Source organism: Mobula birostris, chromosome 27, assembly GCF_030028105.1.
Source record: "Mobula birostris isolate sMobBir1 chromosome 27, sMobBir1.hap1, whole genome shotgun sequence".
Lineage (NCBI taxonomy): Eukaryota > Metazoa > Chordata > Chondrichthyes > Myliobatiformes > Myliobatidae > Mobula > Mobula birostris.
The window spans coordinates 31390633-31414280 of NC_092396.1; the positions used below are offsets into that span (position 1 = coordinate 31390633).

The 23648-nt window shown below is 40.5% G+C and overlaps 1 protein-coding gene across 2 annotated transcripts in view; it reads right to left on the reverse strand.

Annotated features, from left to right (window-relative positions):
• cdc42 (cell division cycle 42) overlaps positions 1-21159 on the reverse strand; it is a 30592-nt gene extending 9433 nt beyond the window's left edge. The window contains exons 1-2 of one of the 2 annotated variants that reach the window (XM_072245294.1): positions 21067-21158; positions 298-457 (exon numbers count right to left, since the gene is read on the reverse strand). In XM_072245294.1, coding sequence (XP_072101395.1) covers positions 298-402 — 105 coding nt within the window. In that variant the 5' untranslated portion in view covers positions 403-457; positions 21067-21158. Of the gene's footprint in view, positions 1-297; positions 458-21066 lie in introns of both variants that reach the window. The other variant, XM_072245295.1, reaches the window with a different exon arrangement.
• Positions 21160-23648: the final 2489 nt, after the last annotated feature.

Below are 23648 nucleotides of genomic sequence, written 5' to 3' on the forward strand. Positions count from 1 at the left end.
AGACTCCAGCAGCTATAAAACATTCACAGAAATACCAGTCCTGAAGATGGACTCTCCTTCAAAAAGATGTCAAATGATCTATTAGACGAATTCCACAAAAAGACAAAAGTGCAGTGCAAATACCACACAAGAGGCACAAGTGGGATGTTTACCTATTACAAGGCCACACCTGCTACTGATATTGGGTGTGCAAGCAGTTGTCATGTATGACTCCAATTGTTGTGCATTTACCCAATTACATCAATTAAATTTTGATGATTGACACCATATCAGTTACATTTTAATTACAATACTTACCGTAGGAACGTACTCTGATGGAAATTTGTTTGTTGTGTAAGAGATTAAGAGACATGTTTTACCAACAGCACCATCACCAACTACAACGCATTTAATAGTCTGCATAGCTGTAGGTCACTTTCAAGTCTCCACTTTTATTATATTGAAAATATTGCTGTATCTGGAAAAGAAAAAAGGAAATATATTAAAACAAATCCATGCTTTCTGAAATTAAATTCTTTAAAAAGGTAGCAATATTGGCAAGATATCATTAACTACGCAAAATAAGGACTGAAAACAGGAGTATGCATTCAAGCTTGCTCTGCCATTCATCAAGATAATGGCTGCCTTCTACTTGTCACTTTTCACCATTTATCCCTTTAATATCCAAAAAACACCTGATTTTGGATCACTACAGAAGTTGAAGCGCCAAAGCCCTCTGGGGTAGAGAATTGCAAAGATCTCCACTCTCTGAAGAAATTCTACCAATGTACCTCTTTTCAGAAACTATGCTGATGTCCTTTACGACTTAGCCAGGGAAAACAAGCCTTCCCACATCTTTAATGTGAGACTACTTGTCTTAATATTAGAAAACAGTCTCCACCTACATAAAAGGCAATTTCCAAAAGCATGAAAATTCTCCAAGTATATCCTCATTGGGAATATTCTCCCAGAGTATGGACAAGATTCACTCAAGTTGCTTTCAAGAAGAGCGAGCAAAAACTTTGAATAGTACACGTCACTGAATTTGCAAGCCAAAAGCAATTCAGATCACAATTACAAAAGCTAGTAGTTTTTTTTTTAAAAACTCGCAGGATTGTTTAAAACTGTTTGGCCCACCAAAATACTACCTGCCATTTGAAATTACTCAGCCACACCAATATTTAGCAGGTCAAATTAAAGTGCTGCAGAAATTGAAAAAACTGAATTATATGAATGTTTATTAATTTAAAAAGATTCTGTGCAACATTGCCAACTCTAGGTAAGCAACCAATCAGCAAATACTAAGCATCAAGGAACTATAACAGCACATGAAATTAAGCACAATACAGATGCCATGCCACAATTAGTTGAAGGTATAATGGCAACAACAAATTTCATATTTCCAGTGACTGATGATCAATACCATGTGCAGGAAAGATTGCAATGAATAGGTCCATCACTTATGGAACCCTCTCAAACAGGCAACTAGACAGATCCATTCTTCAGAATCAAATTCCCACATTCTTTTTCAGTATTCTAAACAATGCTGGCTGATCTACCAACTACAAGATGATAAGCAGAAATGGCCATTTGGCCATCAAGTTTGCTCCACCCTTTGATCGTGGCTGATTTAATTCTCTCAATCTCATTCTCCTGCTCTCTCCCCACAACCTTTGACACTCTTACTAATCAAGAATGTATCAAACTCCACTTTAAATAAACCCAAAGATTCCATCGCTGTTTGTGGAAATGAATTCCAGATTCACCATCCTCTGGCTAAAGGAATTCCTCATTTCTGTTCTAAAGGGATCTTCATCTATTCCAAAGCTGTGCTTTATGGCCCTCATTCTTCCACTACTTCAAATACTCTCCCTACATCAGAATCAGCTTGTGTCATAAAATTTGTTAACTTAGCAGCAACAGTACCATGCACATGATAAATATCTATCTACTACTGAAACTCTCATGCTCTGTTTGTGACCTTCAATTAGTGCAAACATTGCATTACAGCGGCACTTTTTTCAGCTAAATCCAATTAAAATGCACTAGCTCACAGAATGCAGGCAAAGTTCAGGGTTATATATTCGTATAAAATAGCTCATTCACCAAAAGTCAACAGGCTGCCTTTCACCCGAGACCCAATCGGCCATCATGGAAATTGGGACGCCACAGCCCGACACATGTGCACGGCCAGCCTCAGCAGTGCCTCACCATGCTCACAGCAGCCACACCAACCGCAGCAAAAGGGCAGGGCTATCATGTCCATTTACGAGAGCACCAACCACATCATCAAGAAACAACAGCATCTTGGAGGCTTTGGTGTTACTGCTTCCTATCTTCTATCAAGCATTAGGGTAAAAAAAAATGAATAGCCTAATTATGTCGTGTGGAAAGAGAAAGAGGACATTATGGTCAAGAGAGGACATTATGGTCAAGAGAGGACACCAAATGTCATCAGGAAGCAGCAAGGAGAGGGAGAGAACAACAATCAGATGAGGCCAGGGCCGCACAACTCCAGGATCAAAGGGAAAAAATAAATGTTAGAAGAGATGAAGGATGAAAGGGCTGCGCGTCTCCGGAATGACAAAAACAGGCAGAGGAGGAGGAAAGAGACAGGAGAAAAGGAAAGATTAACTCGAGAATATGTGGCACAGAGTAATTATTGTGAGAGATGTGGTCATAAAAAGTGTCCATCGTTAAACAAGGAGCAGTATTTGTCTTGCTACGTGTCTTTCTTCTTTAATACACTGAGTTCTTCTTTAATTTCCAACATCACACTGCACTACCTTTCTCTCAAAAGGTGCCCCAATGGATCACCCAGTTGTCTTGTAGAATTTAAATTTTATATAATATATAAAAACATATACACACACATTAGTTAGATTAAATAGTGCAAAAATAGAAATAATAAAGTGAGGTAGTATTTATGGGTTCAACATCCATTTAGAAATCAGACGGCAGAGGGGAAGAAGCTGCTCCCAAAATCGCTGAGTGTGCCTTCAGCCTTCCTGACGGTAGCAATGAGAAAGAGGGCATGTCCTGGGTGACAGGGGTCCTTAATAATGGATGTCACCCTTCTGAGGCACCACTCCTTGAAGATGTCGTGGCTAGTACAGAATACCCTAATTTTACAACTTTCTGAAGCTTCTTTCAATCCTGTGCAGTAGCCTCCCCTCCCCATACCAGACAGTGATACAGTCTGTCAGAATGCTCACCACCATACATTTGTACAAGTTATCCACTTTTAACAAGCCTTCCAATGTTCATAGACCATTCTAAAATCTGGAAGGGAAATAATGTGTTCCATAATCAAATGTGTGGGTCTTTAAGCTCCTGTACCTCCTCCCTTATGGTATTAATAAGAGTGCATGTCCCAGTGAGTGAAGGTCTATCAGTAGAGTACTGTTGAGGCTAGTAGTAAAATTATTTTTGTAATTCTGTCTTGGATCCTAGTGATGATTTATGATTTTAGTAAAAATAGATATCCATCCTGCAACTTGGGGGAGGTTGAAATTCTTTTTATAGGAGAGAAATCCTGGCACCAATGATAAAGAAAGTTTTAGGATTAAAAGAGGTCAGATGGCAAGTAGAACATGCAGTGTCAATGGGAAAGCTGTGAGGATTTGATTGGTAGTGTATGTACATCTGCAATTTTAGATCAATTCAAGCTCGTATCCAAAGGTTGGTTGGTTTGAAACAACGCAAATACGTATCTTTGTGTGCATTTGCAGTTGTATAGAAGTATGCAGTTGAAACAATGTTTATTTTTTCAGTTGAGCACTTAAAATGGATCCACATTGACCTGTACAGCCGAAGTTAGTGAAGCATACTGATGAGGATTAGCTACACCAAATTCAAAGCTGTAACAAAGAACCAAGTTCCATTTTGGTATTTTAACTGGAATTTGGTCATCAAGATCTTGAAATGCAGTAGTCTGCGCTGATGCTTGTTGATTACAATCCTGGTTTGCGTGCTAAAAGCAGATGTTAAGATGAAGCTCAACTACACAGAGCTTTGATCCAAAAATAACCTTTGCACCTTTTCTCTGCTTTAAACTTGACAGTAATTCATTAGCTGCAAATTACAATCTTATTTGTGTATGGGAAACTAGAGCTTCCAGAAACCCAAATACAGAACAATTCATTTACTGGCAGATTACATCTTCAACCACCAGCTTTGAAATAAAACATGTTTTAATGAATTCATATGAACTCTGTTCAATATTTCCCTAGTGCCCTTCCCCAATAGCTTGTTCAAAAAACACTGGTTAACTAAGGCAGCAAAAGTTGGTATTGCACAGAGTTGATGTGAATTTGTGAAGGTATGCTTCAACTCCAAATTAGTTGGTGTTTGAGGATGTTAAATGACAAGCTGACTGGTCTCTGGTTCTACTTTCTCTCTCATTCTGTTAACAGTAGAGTTAACTTGCTACCTCTCAATTTGAGAGTATTATTCTAGCACCCTTGGAAATGTTCTCACCAGCCTAGGAAAGTTATTAGGCAAGCATACTACCAGCACTCAAGCTGATCTTTAACCAGCATCAAACAATACCATTTTCCATTACATCCCTTGTCACTCGTTCAACAGGTCACTGCAGTGTTTCATTTTGAAAAGTACCATTTGCTATCTAGATGAACTTTCCACCATCCCTCTTCCCCCACCCACTTCAAGCATCAATGTGCCCAATCTCAAACTCCAGTTCAGAACTAAAGTTTAAGTTGCACACCCTCTCATGTCAGTCTGAGCATAGCCTGTTTCTAGATGTAAAAAGAGCAAGTTCTTCTAATAGAGTAGAACTTGACAGAAGTGTTACACCAATGTTGCAGTACATAACTGAAGATCACGCTTTGCTGTTGAATATAAAAAGGAAGCAATACTGAGGCATTAAGGCTTTGATCAGACCACATTTTTGGAGTACTGTAAGCAGTTATGGGTCCTCATTATCCAAAGATGGATGCACTGGCACTGGAAGTTTACAAGAATGATCCTGATGAAAGGGTTAATGTATGAGCAGTGGTTGATGATTTTGGGCCTGCACTTGTCGGACTTTTGAAGAATGGGGAGGGGAAAATAGCATTGAAATCTAAATATCGACAGGCCTAGATGTGGAGATGGTGCCTCAAGTAGTGGGAGAGTCCAGAACCAAAGAGCATCTTTTAAACAGGAATTTCTTTAACTGGAGGATAGTGAATTTGTAGAATTCATTGCCACAGATGATTGTGGAGAATAAGCCATTGGGTATTTTTAAAGCAGAGGGTGATAAGTTCTTGTCTAGTAAGGACATGAAAGATTATGGGGAGAAGGCAGTAGAGCAGGGTTGAAGGAGAAACAAATCAACAATATTCAAATGGAGCAAACTTGATGAGCCATTTTGTCCATTCTGTTATCTCTTAGTCTTTTGTAGATTCTGTCTGCAAGTCTGACCATGGACATTCACACTCCACCCCTCTCCCATCCTTCAAACTGCTCACATTCCCCAAATAAGCACCGTTTTCCTTGTCCCTAAGCTCACTTCGCTTTTTTCTCTAACCCCAACTCTCCAGGTACTCTTTCTCAAGAGGCTACTTTTAAACTACATCCTGCCTTCTGCAGGCCTGCTTCCCACTGCCAATCTCACCCAAAGCTGGCACACTAACACAGGTTACTCCAATAGTTTACCATTGTTTGGTTCTAAACTTTTAGTTCTTTAATTCATCAATAGAAGTTTGAGCTAGTAATCATCATTGCATTAATGATTGACTCCAAAAAAAAAATTAAAGCCCATATGGCGATGAGGATATTAGGACTGTACAGAACATTGAATGGGCAAAAGCTTGGCAAAGGAATGTAATAAGACCGTAAGATATAGGAGCAGAAGTAAGCCATTTGGCCCAGAGTCTGCTCCGCCAGTCAATCATAGGCTGATCCAATTCTTCCAGTCATCCCCACTCCCCTTTCACCCCGTACCCCTTGATGCCCTGGCTAATCAAGAACCTATCTCTGCCTTAAATACATCCAATGACTTGGCCTCCACAGCCACTTGCGGCAACAAATTTCACAGATTTACCAACCTCTGACTAAAGTAATTTCTCTGCATCTCAGTTCAAAAGGACGTCCTTCAATCCTGAAGTTGTGCCCTCCTGTGCTAGGATCCCCTACCTACCATGGGAAGTAACTTTGCCATATCTAATCTGTTCAGGCCTTTTAACATTCTGAATGTTTCTATGAGATCACTCCTCATTCTCCTGAACTCCAGGGAATACAGCCCAAGAGCTGCCAGACATTCCTCATATGATAACCCTTTCATTCCCGGAATCATTCTGTTGAATCTTCTTTGAACTCCCTCCAATGTCAGTAACGTAAGGAGTGAAGCTGTTCACTTTGAATCTGAAGGCATCATTGCCAAAATGGGGAAAAAAAACAGTATTCTATATTAAAGTGAGATTATTCATGTTGAAGTGCAAGATACTAAGGAGGCACAGCAGGGTAAATGTTCACTCTTCCACTTGTGGAATTCCTCAAGGGGTCATAGTTACAAGAGTAGGGAGTGATTTTTTAAAATGTGCATCTGAAAGTGAATCTCCAGAATACTCTATGGTAGAAAGTTGTGGAAGTTAAATCACTGGGGTATTTGGAACAAAAGTTAAAATAAGTTGTAGAAGACTGGTCATGATACTTAATGGCAGGGACAGCTTAAAGGATTGAGTGCTTTGCTCCTATTTTGTGTTCCTTCATAAATTGGCTGCATGCATATGTTGATTTGAAGCTTGTTATCAATAAAGCAGTGTTAATACATTTTAAGGGAGCAAAAAAATAGCTCACTGATCAATCCCTCCTCATCCCAACCCACTTATGGCCAACTTTTGTTCCGCCACTTTTTATATTGCCCATTTCCCCACTACTTTCTGTCTAGGAGATAAATGGCCTCAACCCAACCTCTTCTACAGATGCTGCCTGACCTGTTGAGTTTCTCCAGCGTAGCTTTTTTTTTGCTGCTCCACATTCTAGCATCTGAAAACTCTTGTCTCGAGCTTAGAGTATTTGTTTTCTAACATTCTAACAGCAACTCTAGTGCTTTTATTTTCAGCTATAGGTTTCAGAATGCTGAAAGCTGTTTAATAAATACTGAAACCGAGTTGCTGCAGGAATTGGACTGCAGCATCTGGTGAATGTGGACCTGAAATATATGTCATGACACTTTCTGGAATTGTAGAATGCTGCTTATTGATGACCCCACCACCACCTGCACTCAGCGAAGGTTGACTTTTTGTCATTGGCAACATGAATATTGTCCATAAAAATCAAACTATACAGTTACATTTATCAACCCAGCTTCAAAATTTAATACATCTTGTCAGTTTCTTTTGAATTTCATAGTATGGCAGTTAACGCAATGCTTTACAGTGTCACTGGTCACTGGGGTTCAATTCCTGCTGTTGTCTGCAAGGAGTTTGTACGTTCTCCCTGTGACCATGTGGACTTCTTCTTGCATTCCCAAGGTGCATAGGTTAGGGCTAGTGTTGTGGACATCCTGTGTTGGTGCTGGATGCATGATGATATGGGCCAGCTTCTGACTGTGGTCATTGATGCAAAGTGACACATTTCACTGCTTTGGTATACGTGACATTACTAATCTTTAATCTTTTTATAACCAGGTAGCATCATTTTTAATTTTTATATGGAGGTACAGTGCAGAATAGCGCCTTCCGGCTTTAAAAAACTGCACCATCCAGCAACCCACCTAATTAACATAGCCTAATCACAGGACACTTCTGAATGACCAGTTAACCTACTAATCAGTACGTCTTCAGACTGTCGGAGGGAAACTAGAGCACCTGGAGGAAACCCATGCGTTCATGGGGAGAACATCCTTATGTACAGGGGCAGGAATTGAACCACAATTGATGATAGCTGGCCTTACAAAGCATTGTGTTAACTGCTACACTACCATACCACTCTTGGAAACTGAAAATAAACTATCTAATCTGGGTATACTTGTATTAAATTTTGAAGCTGATTTGATTTAAAGAGCTGAAATTTTAAGGGCCTTAGCTGCAGAAATGTAGTCTGTACTTGCTGACCACCTTTCCTCTACTCCCATGGTCTGCCAATTGCTTAAGTCTTAACTTAAAATAGTTCTTGGATTTGAAAATACTTCCATGGCCCCTGCATTGGCTGTCTAAGCTTTACTTGTTTTACCTTTATAAACAAATATGTTCCTCCAAACTGGTCCGGTCTGCATAGTTCTCTTTAAACTGTTGAACAACAGCTGTGTGAACCAAGTCCCGTAAATTTCTCTCCCTTTTGTTTCGGATTTATTTGGACTCCAGTTTTTGGCCAATCTCATAGTGATCAAATCAAATTGTAACACTTCAGTGGAGTATTTTGCAACAGATGTGAAAGCCCTATTCAAGTAAGCTGTTCCCCAGATATGCTCTTCATTTGTCAACCAACAATGAAGTTATTAGTATGAAAACATCCAATTTGAAAATTATAAATGCTTTGAGCAATAGCTATTAAAACTAACATGAGCTGTATTTAAGCTGCCTTATGAGATAACCTGCAGTATCATTCACGTGCTACAGTGTGCAAAGCTTCAGCATTCCTATTTGTTCTTAAACTAAAATGTTTGTATTCAAGAAAAAATAGCAGTTAAAGGCCTTGGGGCTGAATTGTAAGTAATTGGCTCACAATTGAAATATGCTGCTTCAACTATACAGAATTTGGTTGAACATAAATCAGCCAATATCTAATATTGTTGGTGAGGAACCACCTGAATTCTAGACTGCAGGTTACATTTGTACTGAAAATTGGTATTTCAAGCTTGATCACGTTTAAGTACTGCATGACATTTCTCACTCATTTTTCCGCCGCCTTAACAATGATGGAGTTCCTCTTGACCCTGCCACCAGCCCAACAGCCTCAACATCCAACACATTATTCTCCACAACTCCCACCATATTCAATGAGATCCTAACACCAAACATGGTTTTACCTCCCCAACTCCCATCCACTTTCTGCAGCTATCACTCGCTCCATGATTCCCTTGTCCATTCGTCCTTGCCCACTAATATTCCTCTCGGCACTTATCCCTGCAAGTGGAAAGTGCTACACCTGCCCATTCACCACCTCCTTCACTTCCATTCAGGACCTCAAACAGTCCTTCCAGGTGAGGCAACATTTCACCTGCAAATCAATTATGTCAGGTGCTCCTGATGCAGCCTCTTTGTTGGTGAGGCCCATCATCAATTGGGGTACTGCTTGTCGAGCATCTCTGCTCCATATGCCAAAAGTGGAAACTACTGGTGGCCAAACATTTTAATTCCCATTCCGAATTGTCAGTCCACTGTCTCTTCTTGTGCCAAGATGAGGCCACCCTTGGTGGAAAAGCAACACCTTGTATTCTGTTAGGGTAGTAACCTGATGGCATGAAAATCAATTTCTTCTTCCGGTTTAAAAAAAATTTCGTCCCCTCTTCTGTTCCCCACTCTGTCCCCTTACCTCTTCTCACTTTCCCTTGGTGCTCCTCCTTTCCTTTCTCCTCTGGTCCACCCTCTTCTCCTATCCTTTACCTTTCTCACCCACCTGGCTTTACCCATAATACAGCTATCCGCCTTCCCCTCTGTCCACTTTTTATTCAGGCACTTTGCCCCCTCCTTTTCCAGTCCTGAAGAAGGGTCTCGGCTTGAAACATCGACTGTTCATTCATTTCCATAGATGCTGCCTGACCTGCTGAGTTCCTCCACCATTATGTGTTGCATAATATTTCTGCATGTTTAACTTCCACCTCTTACTCCACATTTTCTTAGTGTACAAATGGCTTATTTTAATTGTGGATGTTTTCATGAGATTAGTGCACTTTACCGTTGCTGCAGTCCTACAGAGATCGTAGAGAAAACTTGCAAGTCTACAGTTGCTACCGGTACTAGTTTGTGGGTGGAACTACAATATGAAGCTAGTAGCAGTTGTATCTCACCATCTCTTCTGATGCCTTTAGGGTTATTGCCTGTCAACTAACACTAGCTCTTAGTATTATTCTTGAAGCTTTATGTCAGTTGTGTACTTTTGTCACTGAATTGAAGGTATCTGATGTAGTTACTGATGATTTTAAACTTATCGTGCCTCCATGCTGCAGTGTTGACTGAATTTTGCTTCCTTTTCCCATTGCATTTGTATAAGACAGCTGTTTGCACATTAACTTTTGGGCAAGATGGGATGTTTACAGGGATGGTATGTAAAGCATGTTTCATGTTTGTGCCTTTTTCAGTTGATATTTACAGTGAGATATCCAATTCCTTGTTCATGTCAAAGCTTGTCAACTAGCATCACTAGCTTCAACAAATATTTGCCAGAGTGCACCATAGCAGAGACAAGATAGTGACCTGAGATCTTATCTTTGTTTTGTGTACTTGGCCAGGGATGCAGATAGCAGACACTTTATTTACATTAAACCAGATATTTGACGAATTTTGGCTGTCTAATAATGTTATCATGTTTTAAAGATAATAAAAACAATGACATGGATTTCAGAACAAGTTGAGCTTGACTTTTTAAATATTTATGATTCTGCAGAAAATGGGGTTTCAATGAGTACTATGCCGTCAACTGTGCTGCACTTCAACCTTACTACAAAGGTGAAGAGTAGGCATTAATATTTTGCATACAGGATTGAACTGTATTCTAACGGGATCATTGGGACCCAAGTTTGTAATTTGCAGTCTTATTTGACTGTAAAGTTCTTATTGATTCCAGTGTCATTAAATAAGATGGAAAACTTAGAAGTAAGCCTACTTGATCACTTCAATTTGGATGCACAAATGGAGAAAGTCAATTTCGCTGTTGTTCGAGGTCATTTATTTGTTTCAAAAGAATAAAGGCAGTTTATTCAATAAAAAAATTAAACCCAAATTTTAATTGCCTGGTAGTTTTAATACATTCCAATAGAGTGGCAGGATAAACTACCTGGAGTAATTCTTAATTCTGGGTATATTTTATTAAATCAACTCCATGAAAACCTGCAGACCATCAGGGAAATAACCTTGTATGTTTGATGCAGCAACAGGAAACAATACTATACACACATTTCAATCCATTGATCTATTAAATGCTCCTCCAAAAGGAATTTTTCAAGTTTATAATAGACGTATGCAAAGTTGACCAAGCTTGTTATACAGAAACTAATATCCAAATGTTATTTTAAATATCTTTGGTTTTCTGCAATATTTGAACTTCCACTTTTGCTTACTGCATTAAAATTCAAATTTCATACAAGCATAGAGATGCTCATCTGTAGCAAACTCATCTGAACTACTGACCAATAGAAATGTAATAACAAAATGTAGCAAGTAAAGCTAGACCAAGGTTTCTTAACTTGGGTTCTGCAAAAGGCTGTGATATATAAAAAATATTTTTTTTTGAACTTCACGCTACTCGCGATGATACTGCTCACAGTGGTGGGCAGTGACTGAACAGCCCCATTAGCAAACTTATTAGAGGTTTCTCAACTCAGCATGGTGTACACAGTAGGACTGTTTATTTGGTGAGTCCATTCTCAGTTTTTGACACGAGATGGGGAGGCCATTGATAATTGATGAGCGCTGTATTGCACAGAGGGGAGGATGGTAGGCTGATGAGGAGCATTGTGTTTTCCAATCATTGAATGGACTTGCCCAACTTGGGCTGTGACATCAGTCTAACCCTCCCAAATTACCTCCTGCAACTTCCCCTTTCATCATATGAACCAGTTGAACAAGTCTGTGCAATGCCCTGGAGAAGATGTTATGACTTCAAGTGACAAGATTCTTGGATTTAAAAGGAAATAATCTTTGCCCGGGGGGGGGGGGGGGGGGGGGGGGGAGGAGTCATGTTGTAGTAGGAAATCCTGAAATGTTTCTACTGCTGCTTGGGCTTGAGAGTGAAGGAGGATATCAATACGTCTTGTGTCTTATTGAAAACCAACTGGAAGAAATGCAGAACAAAATTGGAAAGCATTTTTCCTCTTTTAACATAAGTGTATGACTGGGTGAGGGACCCTTTCTCCAAATCTTCTGCTCAGCCTAAGACCTTCCCTTTGAGAGAAGAGGAAAAACTTCTGAGCTGCAGTCTGAGCGTGCACTCAAGATTGAGATTTACTGATCTACCCATGGACAAGTCACGATTTCTGTGAGAATATTCTGCCATTAATAGGAAAGCAATGCTGCAGTTTTCAACTTCTTACATCTGTGAGCAAGCTTTTTCTTGTTTAACAAGCATAAGAGCAAGGATAGGAATAGTATCATTTCAGTTGAAGGTGAAATCTGTGAGCTTATCTCAAGTTCGACCCAGAATTGAGTACTTGTGCAGCAAAAAAAAAACAAGCACTGGTTTCACAAGCTAGGCCTGTATTTGAGCCGGATCATGTTACTTAGTAAATGTTTTCCCCTAAAGTCCTGAATAAAATTGTACCTTGCTATATTCTTATTCATATAGCTTTGGCTTATGGTTTTTAGTAACAATGTCAATAAAATCTTCATGCTGTAAATAGTGTTAACTAGATCAATTTACAATCTTTATTCAAATCAAATCTACCAAGCCTACTTTCAGAAAAATTAAATCCCATTTTGCTTAAGCCAGTTATTTAACAGAAGTTTATTATGTTTGCTACAGGAGTTCTCTAAAATTTATGAAAGGGAAAATTTTCAAGGTAAGCTAAGCTTGACTACTTGTTTCCACCCCCACCCAAAGAAAATTCATTCTCTACTCAAGAGCATTGACAATTGTTTTTAGATCGTTTTTCTACAACTTACTGATCACACTACTGTAATGCCAGCTGTAGATAAAATAATTTCTACACCGGTGGTCCCTCAGACCTAAAAATTATTTCAAGGGTTCCTCCAGGGCAAAAAGGAGAAAGGCTGTGCAAGACTTAAATTGCTCGCTTTGACCGTCAAAGCATGGAGGACCCATCACAAACTCCCCCAGCCCCCAATGATCCTGCGATTTCAGTGAAGCCGATGTGTGAACATCCTTTGGGAGGGTGAACCCACAAAAAGAATCCAGCCCAGATGGGAGTACCAAAGCCTTCTGATCAACTGGATAGACTGCTCACTGAATCTTTAACCTCTCGCTTCAGCAATCTGAGGTACCCACATGCTTCAATTACACAGGTGCCTACGAACATGGCAACCTGCCTCAATGACTATTGCCTAGTACTTTCAAAACACATCATCACCGTAGACGTGAGGTTGGTGTTGAAACACAAATCCTGCGTGAGAAGAGATCTGCTCCAATTTACCCATCTGCGCAACAGCAGATGGCATTTCATTGGCTCTTCACTCAACCCTGGAGCATCTGGACAGCAAAGGCACATACATCAGGATGCTCCTTACTGACTACAGCTTGGCATTCAATACCATCATCCCCTCAAAATTAAACAACAAGCTTCAAGAGCTTGACATCAATACCTCCTCACTTGCAAATCCCAATCAGCTTGGATTGGCCACAACATCATCTTCACAATCTCCAATAGCACAGGTACACCACAAGGCCATGTGCTTAGCCCCCTGCTCTACACTTATGACATGGCTAAGCAGAACTCCAATACCATATTCAAGTGCACTGATGACACCACTGTCATAGGCCGAATCAAAGGTGGTGATGAATTAGCATAGGAGGGAGACTGAAAATCTTGCTGAGTGGTGCCACAACAACCTCCTACTCAATAAGATGAAGGAACTGACTTTTGACTTCATTAGGAAACCAGGAGGTCCATGAATCAGTTCTCATTGGAAAAAATCCAGAGGTGGAGAGGGTCAGCAACTTTAAAATACTCAATGTTATGTCAGAGGACCTGTCCTGGACACAGCAATTATGAACTTCCTTCGGATTTGACATGCCATCTTTGATGGAGCTCAATGGAAGTATGGAGGAGAGTACACTTATTGGATGCATCCCGGCCTGATATGGAAACACATTCAATGGAAAAATCTTACAAAAAAGTAGTGGATACTGCCCAGTCTATCACGGGTAAAGCTCTCACCACCATTGAGCACATCTATACATAGTGTTCTTGTAAGAAAGCAACATCCGTTATCAGGGACACCTACTAACCTGGCCGTGCTCTCTTCTCACTGCTGCCATCAGGAAGGTAGTAGGAGCCTCAGGACTCACACCACTAGGTTCAGGAACAGTTATTACCCCTCAACCATCGGAGATAACTTCACTTGCCCACTGTAGAAATATTCCCACACCCTATCGACTCACTTTCAAGGACTTTTTTCCCCATCTCATGTTCAATATTTATTGCTTATTTATGATTGTTATTTCTTCATTCTTTGCATTTGCAGTTTATTGTCTTTTACACACTGGTTCTTTGTCGGGTTGGCGCGGTCATTATTGGATTTATTAAATATGCCTACAAGAAAATGAATCTCAGGGCTGCATGTTGTTACATATACTTTGATAATAAATTTACTTTAAACTTGGCACTTTTAACATTTGCAGCCACAACTACACTTAGTTATGTATTGTGTCCACAAGCAATAATGGGTATCAAATTATTGAAATCTTTGGTTAAAAAAATAGCAGTTCAAACAATGCTTGTCCTTACTACAACAGCCAAACATGGCATTCTTTGGAGTAACATGTATAGTCGCAATCTATTAAATTGCATCAAAAGTGCAATTTCTTCCAAAGTGCATTGCCTCTGACAATAAAAAAAATGTTCCAACATAATTACTCATATGATGTTAGTGCAAAACTTCCTACTTGCATATTTAATTTTTCTAGTCTACTCAAAACTGATTAAATATTTGATGGTTTGCATACAGGAACCATGTCTGGCAAAGTAGTCAATGACAAAAGCACACAAAAATTAAGCATGTGGTTTCACCTAAACCTAGTAATTTAGCAATTTACTTTAATCTCCATGTAACAATTCACTCAGTACAAAATTACAGTATCAGGGGGGCCTGACTTTTTTTAAAAAAACGATACTAAGAACATCAGTATAATGTCTCACTTATTAACCACTGAGTACAACTATCTAACATGTACAAACATAGTAAATACCAAGATACAGATTATCAATTCACAGAACAGATGGCAGGACTCTAGTCAATTATGATTCAGTACATGAAAGCCAGAGTCTTTTGTCCAGAATCACACATCACTACTGGTATACTATAGTGATTTTCAAACCACCTTAAGAAACTCACCCAAGCAATCCAATACAGCTCTGCAATACAGCCTTTATTCAAATCAAAAAATAGTGACTTCTTTTAAGAAACATTGCAACTTACCCCCAAGGGCATAGCCCTCCTCTGAAAGCCTGTGATTCAGGGTACAAAACAAACCTCTACACCCCCAACCCCCAAGTTTCACCCGCCTTCCACTTACTCCATGTATCCACTCTCTCCCTGCCCCTCCTCCAATGATATTTGCCCACCCTACCTCTTTTACCACCTTCCTCTATGTTCCAATTCATCATTCCTCACGTGGATACATCTATCAATTTCCAGCCATTGCCTATCTCTTAACTTTAGACTGGTCATTACCCCTATTCTTTCAATGCAGATGAAGGATCTCAACAAAACCTTGAATGTCCATTTCCTGTACAGATGCTGCCTGATCTAGTTTCATCTAGCAGCCATTCTTTGCTAAAGGTTCCAGCACCTACAACCTCTTGTATCTAATAACCTCTTAGATTTCCTTTTAAATTTCTCTTCTACGCCTTCTAACCAATTCTAATGTTCTTAGCATCTGTCACACGTTCCATCATCTCCTGAACTAGTCATTAAGGTTTCACATTTGGTAGTCCCATTTATTTGACAAAAATATTCATTGTGAACCACTCATTGCTTCAATATTATCTGCCATCCAGTATCTGGTACAAGTTCGCTTGCTGAAAAAAACAAGAAAAATTGAAACTTCACTCCAGTCCTTTGTATTAACACTAGAATTAACTGCTAATTTGATGGTGACACTGTTCTCCCACTGAACCACATTTCATCTTCCCATTTCATTCACACATACAATCCAGAATCACCCTTACCCACATCCCACCACCACTACTGTTGCTGCTTCCTCACCCAACATGTTGGGTTTGGTATAACAAAACTAGAGCTGCAAATGCACTCCCAGTGCAAAACAACTGCCCAAATAATTCACGCATGCTTATATTTAATAGCCACATTGCCTCAGTTGACAATTCCATTTCTTCTTACGGTTAGAATAGTTCATAGAGGATAATGCAAGTATGAAGGAATAGCCAGCAGGCTTGAACATCCAAGTCACCTGAAAAGGGCGAGACAGGAAGTCACAGATTGTATTATTAGATAACTTGTAGATTACAAGAGCAGAAGAGCTTTCACCAGATACTTGCACATCTACAGCTAGAGTAATGTGTTCAGTTCTGGTCACATTATAGGAATGATGCGATTTCACTGTAAAGAGAGGACAACAGCATACTGCCTGGAAGGTTTAGCCAAATTCGGATTAGGTCAGAACTTATGGCCTATTTCACTCACATAGATCAAAAACCAGGAGACAAATTTTTAAAGAAAATGCAGTACAATAACATTTAAGCCAGCAGGTTGCTAAAGAATGGAACTCTGCTTGTAAAGAATGGCAGATCCAGAAACTTCCACATTTACATGTATTTGAAGCACTGTGCCTGTGGGACTCTGAATAAAATGCCAGAGGCTGGACCAGATCCAACAGATTTCTCAGGTAATTGCCATGATCCCAATGGCCAGAGTATTTTACTATTTTTATAATTTCACCCCTCCCAAAGAGACATTAATCTAGGAGATCAAGACCCAGAGGATGTGTGGATCCAATGGGCTGAAAAAAAAGGTAGTACAACCAGTTGAACCACTGCCTCCCATCCCAACCTGGGGTGCTGTGTCCATGGAGCTTCTGCATTTGCTCCATGACCACTCAAAATCCCTTCCACATTCTAAAGACATGCCAAATCTGTTAATTGGTCACAAAACTGCTTTTAGCATATAGAGTTGGTAGAACCTGAGTGTGCTGGAAAACGCATTTTTTAAAATTTCGCCCCACGATTAGTGCAAAATCTATGGTTAATAAACATTGGGCTGAAAAAAAAACCATTTCATACAGTATCTTCTCATGAAGAATTAACAGCAAGTGCAATTCTTCATCTTGCAATCATCTAGAGAGCAGAGTCAGAAATTATATTCTTCATTCGGGATAGGGCTTCCATTTCGGTGAGTAACGACGCAGAATTGCTGAGGCAAGCTAGATTAGCACTTTCCCACAAGCGTGCAAAGACAAAGTGGCACAAATATCAGAAATCAGGTCAATTCCTTTTAAATTTCTACTCCTATTCCCTCCAACCTACACAACTGCCTGTGATAATTTAAAAATAAATCCTTTGGACACCATACATACTTGCTTAAAGCAAGATCACACAAATTGATTAATCACAGTACAAGTCTTAAAAAGAAAATGAACCATTTAACAAGACCTGAACTGCCCAGATGGAACTTACTCAAGGTGTGGATGCTATTTATATTTTTTCCTTAAATGCAATCATGTAATACACCTTGGTAATTGGACTACACATTTTATGTTAAGGGAATTGGGAAAATACAAAATTAGTCCAGAAGAATAACTCAAGGGGTGAATAATTAATGGAGGGGTGCAGCAGTTAGGGAGCCCAATGGCCTCCTGTTTCTACTTCTCATTCCAATTTTGCACATTTCTTGTAAACTTCATAATTTCCCATTCATGAAAGCATTGCACCAAAATTTGCTAAAGCAGACAAAAAAAAGCACTCAAATGCAAGATAGTTCATGGACGAGCAGGAAAAAGGTCACTACAGTCAATAAAAACATTTATGGAGCAAAAGGGCTTCATGAAACTCAGGCCTGCTTAACACTGTAGGCCTCGACATCAAATTGTCTGTGATGAGGTTATGTGTAAGTAAAGTAACAAATAAAAAGGCTGTATTTGGACAAAATTGCAGCCTCAGTGCACATAAGGCAACTAGAGAAAACTCTATGGATTTAAATTCCAAATATAATGGTAAAGGCAATTTTACATTATGTCAAATTAGTCATAAACAAGAGATTTTGCAAATGCTGGTAAAGTAGAACAATACACAGAAAATGCTGGAGGAACTCAGGTCATGTTAGTTGTGGTCCAAGATCACCAGGCTGTTGATTTCAGCAAGGGCTACAAATATGAAGCTGGGAGTACAATAATTCCTTCTCTTGGAAGAAAGTTTATATTGCATGGCAAACTTAGCCATAAGCATTGCTTTGAAGAGTGCAATAGCTGTAAAGCAATATTTTTTTAAAATATTTACTGAAAGGTAACAGAGTTTACCTGCTAATTTTGAGTATTTCTGTTAATAACTGAAAACCAGTTAGAAAAATAATTACAAACTACAACAATAGAGGTGGTGCAGTACTTGTATTATGGTCCAAAACCCAGCCAGTGATCCAAGAAACGCTGATGCAACTTTATAACCAGTCACACTGAAGGTTACTAACCACAGCATCAAGTGCAAAGTTTCCTCACAGGAAGTGAGACTTGAAAGAACAATGTTGCATTTTTCTTTCATATTTTATGAAATGCATCAGAACCAACTGGGCACATTGCACTGTTCACCCAGCTAGAACAATCCTTATAAATGTTCTCACCTTCTATTGGCCCAGAAGATTCATAAACCAAAGTCTTCACCTTCAAAGTAGGCACACTGAATAAAGTACTTCAGTGTACACTGCAACTTAGTAACTTTAAAGTGAAGTTATGAACTGAACAAATTTGTTCTTGGGAAGCTGAACTATCTGACGGGTTCAAGACTTCACATTGGTCCAAACCAATTAAACAACTCCCTTTAATATTCTGCCTTAGGAAACTAAGGAAATTTATTACATAGGACATACAAGAATTCAGTATAGCACAGCAACAGGTATCTTCAGCACTAACTATGACAACTAACAAAACTAATCTCACTTATCTGCGCAGAATCCATGGTCTATTCCCTTCACGTCTTAAAAAGGCCACTGTCATGTTTACTTCCATCACTATCCTGGCAGCATGTTCCAGGCATCTACCACTCCAAAAAAAAACACAAAACAACCACCTCCTCCTTGCTCATCCTCAAATCCATGACTTCTACTACTTGACCTTGGGAAAAAGATTCTCAAATCATGTCAGGCTTTCCCTCAGCCTCAAACACTCCAGAGAATGTAACTGAAATGGGTCCAACTTTGTATAGCCAATACTCCCCAGTAAAGGCAACTTCCTAGTTAACCTCACCCACCCTCACCATTCTTTCTGTAATGAGGCAACCTGAACCGAATATAATACACTAAATAATCAACTTCAAGGAGGATTTAGGTGATATCTCAAGATCAGTGTTTAAGATTTATGCCCTTCTTTCAAAGATTATTTACCACATTCACGTTATATGCAATAAAATACTGAATTCTAATGAGATGAAGTGTTACCTTCTGGAAGTTTTAAAATCTAACTTGACCAATGTTTATACAACTAGCAAAAAAAAAATCCCTCCTGTACTTAACTTCCCAAAGTGAAAGCACCTAGAAATTCATGCAATGGAAGATACTCTGACGCCAATTAGATCTTCCTTCCATATGAAAATTAAAAATGAACTAAAGACATTAAAACCAAACAAGTCTCAGAAGCCCTTAAACAAGGCTAACTTACAAAGCATTCTACTGACTTCCTGTGACTGCAATACAACCTTCAACTCATTACCAAATCCAAGATGAGTCCTATATAGGTCTCAAAAGCAAACAAAAATATAGGCCCTGAATGATTCAAATCATAGTCAAAAGACAGGAATGAAGACAATCAGTGCTATTGAACTATGTACAAAAAATGACATATTTATGCTTTCCTGACAATGTCACAATCCTTGAAAAGATTACCTTCTGAATCAGTAAATTGGGAAAACTAAACTCCATGGAATTATATTTCCTACTGTAGGATTTCAAGGACGAGGAAAAAAAACAATCAAGTAGATACTGTTCATCATGCATCAATACTGGAAGTGGAACACATGATCCACTTTGAAAACTGCCATATTAAATTGATCAAGATGACTTTCACACTAAAAATCAGAATCACAACTGAGCAAAAACGTACTTAAATGCAAGCCTTTGAAAAAAAAGGCCTACTGAAATCTTCCAACAATAGAATCAGTGTTTTTATATACCTTGCAGCAGCCGGTGGAAATTCTGATCATCCTACCCATTTTACACAACTATGCTTTCAATCTCAAAGACAAGTGCCATTTTCACCTCAAAAACGCTGATTTGCTCAAAACCCCGTCCAAATATAACTGCACTCCAGAGTTTGCAAACCCTTAACCCAAAATGACAAAATAGCACCCAGTTGCATCGCTCGAACTTCCTCTTCGATTCCTTGTAATGCGAGAGCAACCTTAAAACAGGAAACCCGTTTATAAAATGACAGCAGCTTCAAATGCAGTTAAATTGTCCACAACCAGGGATGTTGCTGGTGTCAGCTAGAATTAAGGAGGAAGACGCCTACAAACTGCGGCATTTAGCGAGATGTGAATAAATAAAATGCAGCAAACACACCCCTCCCCCTTTGCACTGAATATAAAGCAGTTTGCCGAATCTCCGCTGCCGCAATAAGGCCGAAAGAGCGCACCGCCCCACCCAGTCAACTCTCTGCCGTATCCGGGCTCCATTCGGAAGGGGAACGCATATTTGGTGGGGGGGCGTAAAGAGACAGACGAGGCAATGTCCCCAAGCCGGGTGACAAGACGAACCGGGCGGAGGAGCCGCCGAACCTCCAGGCACTACCGACCTTCATCCCTCTTTCAATACACTGAGAAGAGGGGAAAGAGGCCCAGAGAGGCAAGCTGAGCTTCTGCCGGCCCACGCCCAATGTCTCCCGGCGTGTACCGAACCCAGAGCTCGGGGCCAGGAAGCGAGGGCCCAGGCGTTGTATGGAGCCGCGGTGGCAGCCGCGCCGCCGCCGCCTACCTGCTTCCCTCGCTCGCCCCATCTCCCTAGACCGACACAACCGTACAGACAGCGGGACGAGGGGGCCCGCAACCGGAATAGTTCCCGAAGCTCGTACCCCCAGCCCGTCACTTACCCCAACAAGACACCGACTGCACCGGGCGTTGGCGACTGCACGGGGTTTCCTGCACAGCTTTAAACCGCTGCAGGGGCACGCCACGATGACGTTATCGCGCTGCCTCCTCAAGCCGACCGGAACGTCACTGTGCGTCATCACGCTGCGATTCTAAAGTTTATACTGTAGATAACTGGCCCAGGCATTGGGATTGCTTCTTCCCGAGTCTGCAACGTGCCTTGGGGATTGACACCATCCATGAGGCACTCCTCTGAAATGACCTGAGTGAAGCACTTGCCATTACCCACAATCCGTATGTTCGAGGCATCAACCTCCCCTTTTTTTTGGTCCCCCACCCCATCCCTCCCCACTGATCTCCTTCCTGGCACTTATCCTTGTAAGCGGAACAAGTGCTACACATGCCCTTACACTTCCTCCCTTACCACCATTCAGGGCCCCAGACAGTCCTTCCAGGTGAGGCGACACTTCACCTGTGAGTCGGCTGGGGTGATATACTGCGTCCGGTACTCCCAATGCAGCCTTTTATATATTGGCGAGACCCGACGCAGACTGGGAAATCGTTTCGCTGAACACCTACGCTCTGTCCGCCAGAGAAAGCAGGATCTCCCAGTGGCCACACATTTTAATTCCACATCCCATTCCCATTCTGACATGTCTATCCACGGCCTCCTCTGCTGTAAAGATGAAGCCACCCTCTGGTTGGAGAAACAACACCTTATATTCCATCCAGGTAGCCTCCAACCTGATGGCATGAACATTGACTTCTCTAACTTCCGCTAATGCCCCAACTCCTCCTCGTACCCCATCCGTTATTTATTTTTATACATACATTCTTTCTCTCCCTCTGTCCCTCTGACTATACCCCTTGCCCATCCTCTGGATCCCCCCCACCTTGTCTTTCTCCCCAGACCTCCTGTCCCGTGATCCTCTCATATCCCCTTTGCCAATCACCTGTCCAGCTCTTGGCTCCAACCCTCCCCCTCCTGTATTCTCCTATCATTTTGGATCTCCCCTTCCCCCTCCCATTTTCAAATCTCTTACTAACTCTTCCTTCAGTTAGTCCTGACGAAGGGTATCAGCCTGAAACGTCGACTGTACCTCTTTCTAGAGATGCTGCCTGGCCTGCTGCGTTCACCAGCAACTTTGATGTGTGTTCCTTTTTTTTGGTGATTAGTTTCTCACACACCACAGGAAAATACAAAACAGGACTAAGGCATCTACTCCACTGTTCGATAACATCCTACTAATCTTCCACAGCATCGTTTTCCTATTCAGTATATATATCCCTGATTCCTAAAATATACGGAAATGTACAGTATTCCTATCTGTTTTTAATGTGATTAATGTCTGACCCCCCCCACACAAAACTCTTTGTTAAAGAAATTCCTCGTCTCTTTATTCCTCAATCACATCTTCCTTTCATCAAGACTGTAAACCCTAGTTACCATCTTGCTATCATCTGTCCTGTTGAGTCTTATAAGCATTTTATTGTTTCAATCTAGTCACTTCTGAAATACGGGCTGATCTCATCCTGCGCAACCTCACCTCATACAGTAGAAATGCCTTCAGGAAAAGTCCTGGCATGCTTTTGCCAAACTCCCTGAATAGCAAATGCATCATTTCTTTCTAGAAGAGATTGAAACTGAACTCCTATCAAAATGCAGTAAGACAGATTCAACCTCGTATGCATATCCTCTTAAAATAAAGACAAATTACTGTTTATCTCTGAAAATACTTGTTACACCTGCATATTCTACCCATCAAGATCTCTTTGTGCATCTCAACGTTGATAAAGTACGCAATATTTCTACTTCTTTCCAACAAATTGGCAAGCAGTTTCAAACACCTGGGATTGCACATCTCGCATAACCTCTAATGTTCCCAAAACACCTTCTACACAATCAAGAAAGCACACCAATGCTTCTACTTTCTGAGGAAGCTTAAGCGAGCTGGACTATGCAGATCAATGCACATGTGCATCTACATATGCACAGTAGAGAGCATCCTAACATGCTGCATCACTGCACTGCAGCGGCCTGGAAGGTTCTACAACGGGCTGGTGCCAGTGATGCCCAATGCATCACCTGCATCAGCCTACCTGCCATCAAGGACATGAATATAGAAAGGTGCCAGAAAAGGGTCAGCAATAGCATGAAGGATCCTACCCACCCTGATCATGGACCCATCAGGGAGGAGGCCACAATGCAAACATGGTAGCACCACCGAGCTCAAAAACAGTTACGTTCGCAAAGCAGTAAGTCTGATTAACACTTCCACCCACTAACCCACCCCTCCATAACCCCCACCAACACCACTTTATCATTTCTGACAAGAGTCACCATAAGTACAGACGTTCCTGTGCCTAGTGTCACTTTATGATGTACCATCTATGTACATAAATACCAATGTATTTATATTTATTGTTTTTTATATTACTGTGTTTTTTGTGCAGTATCGGATCTGGAGTAACAATTAATTTGTTCTCCTTTACACTTGTTTACTGGAAATGGCATTAAACAATCTTGAATCTTAACATTTTCCACATTATATTCTATGAGTTGCGTTGTTGCCAACTTACCTGG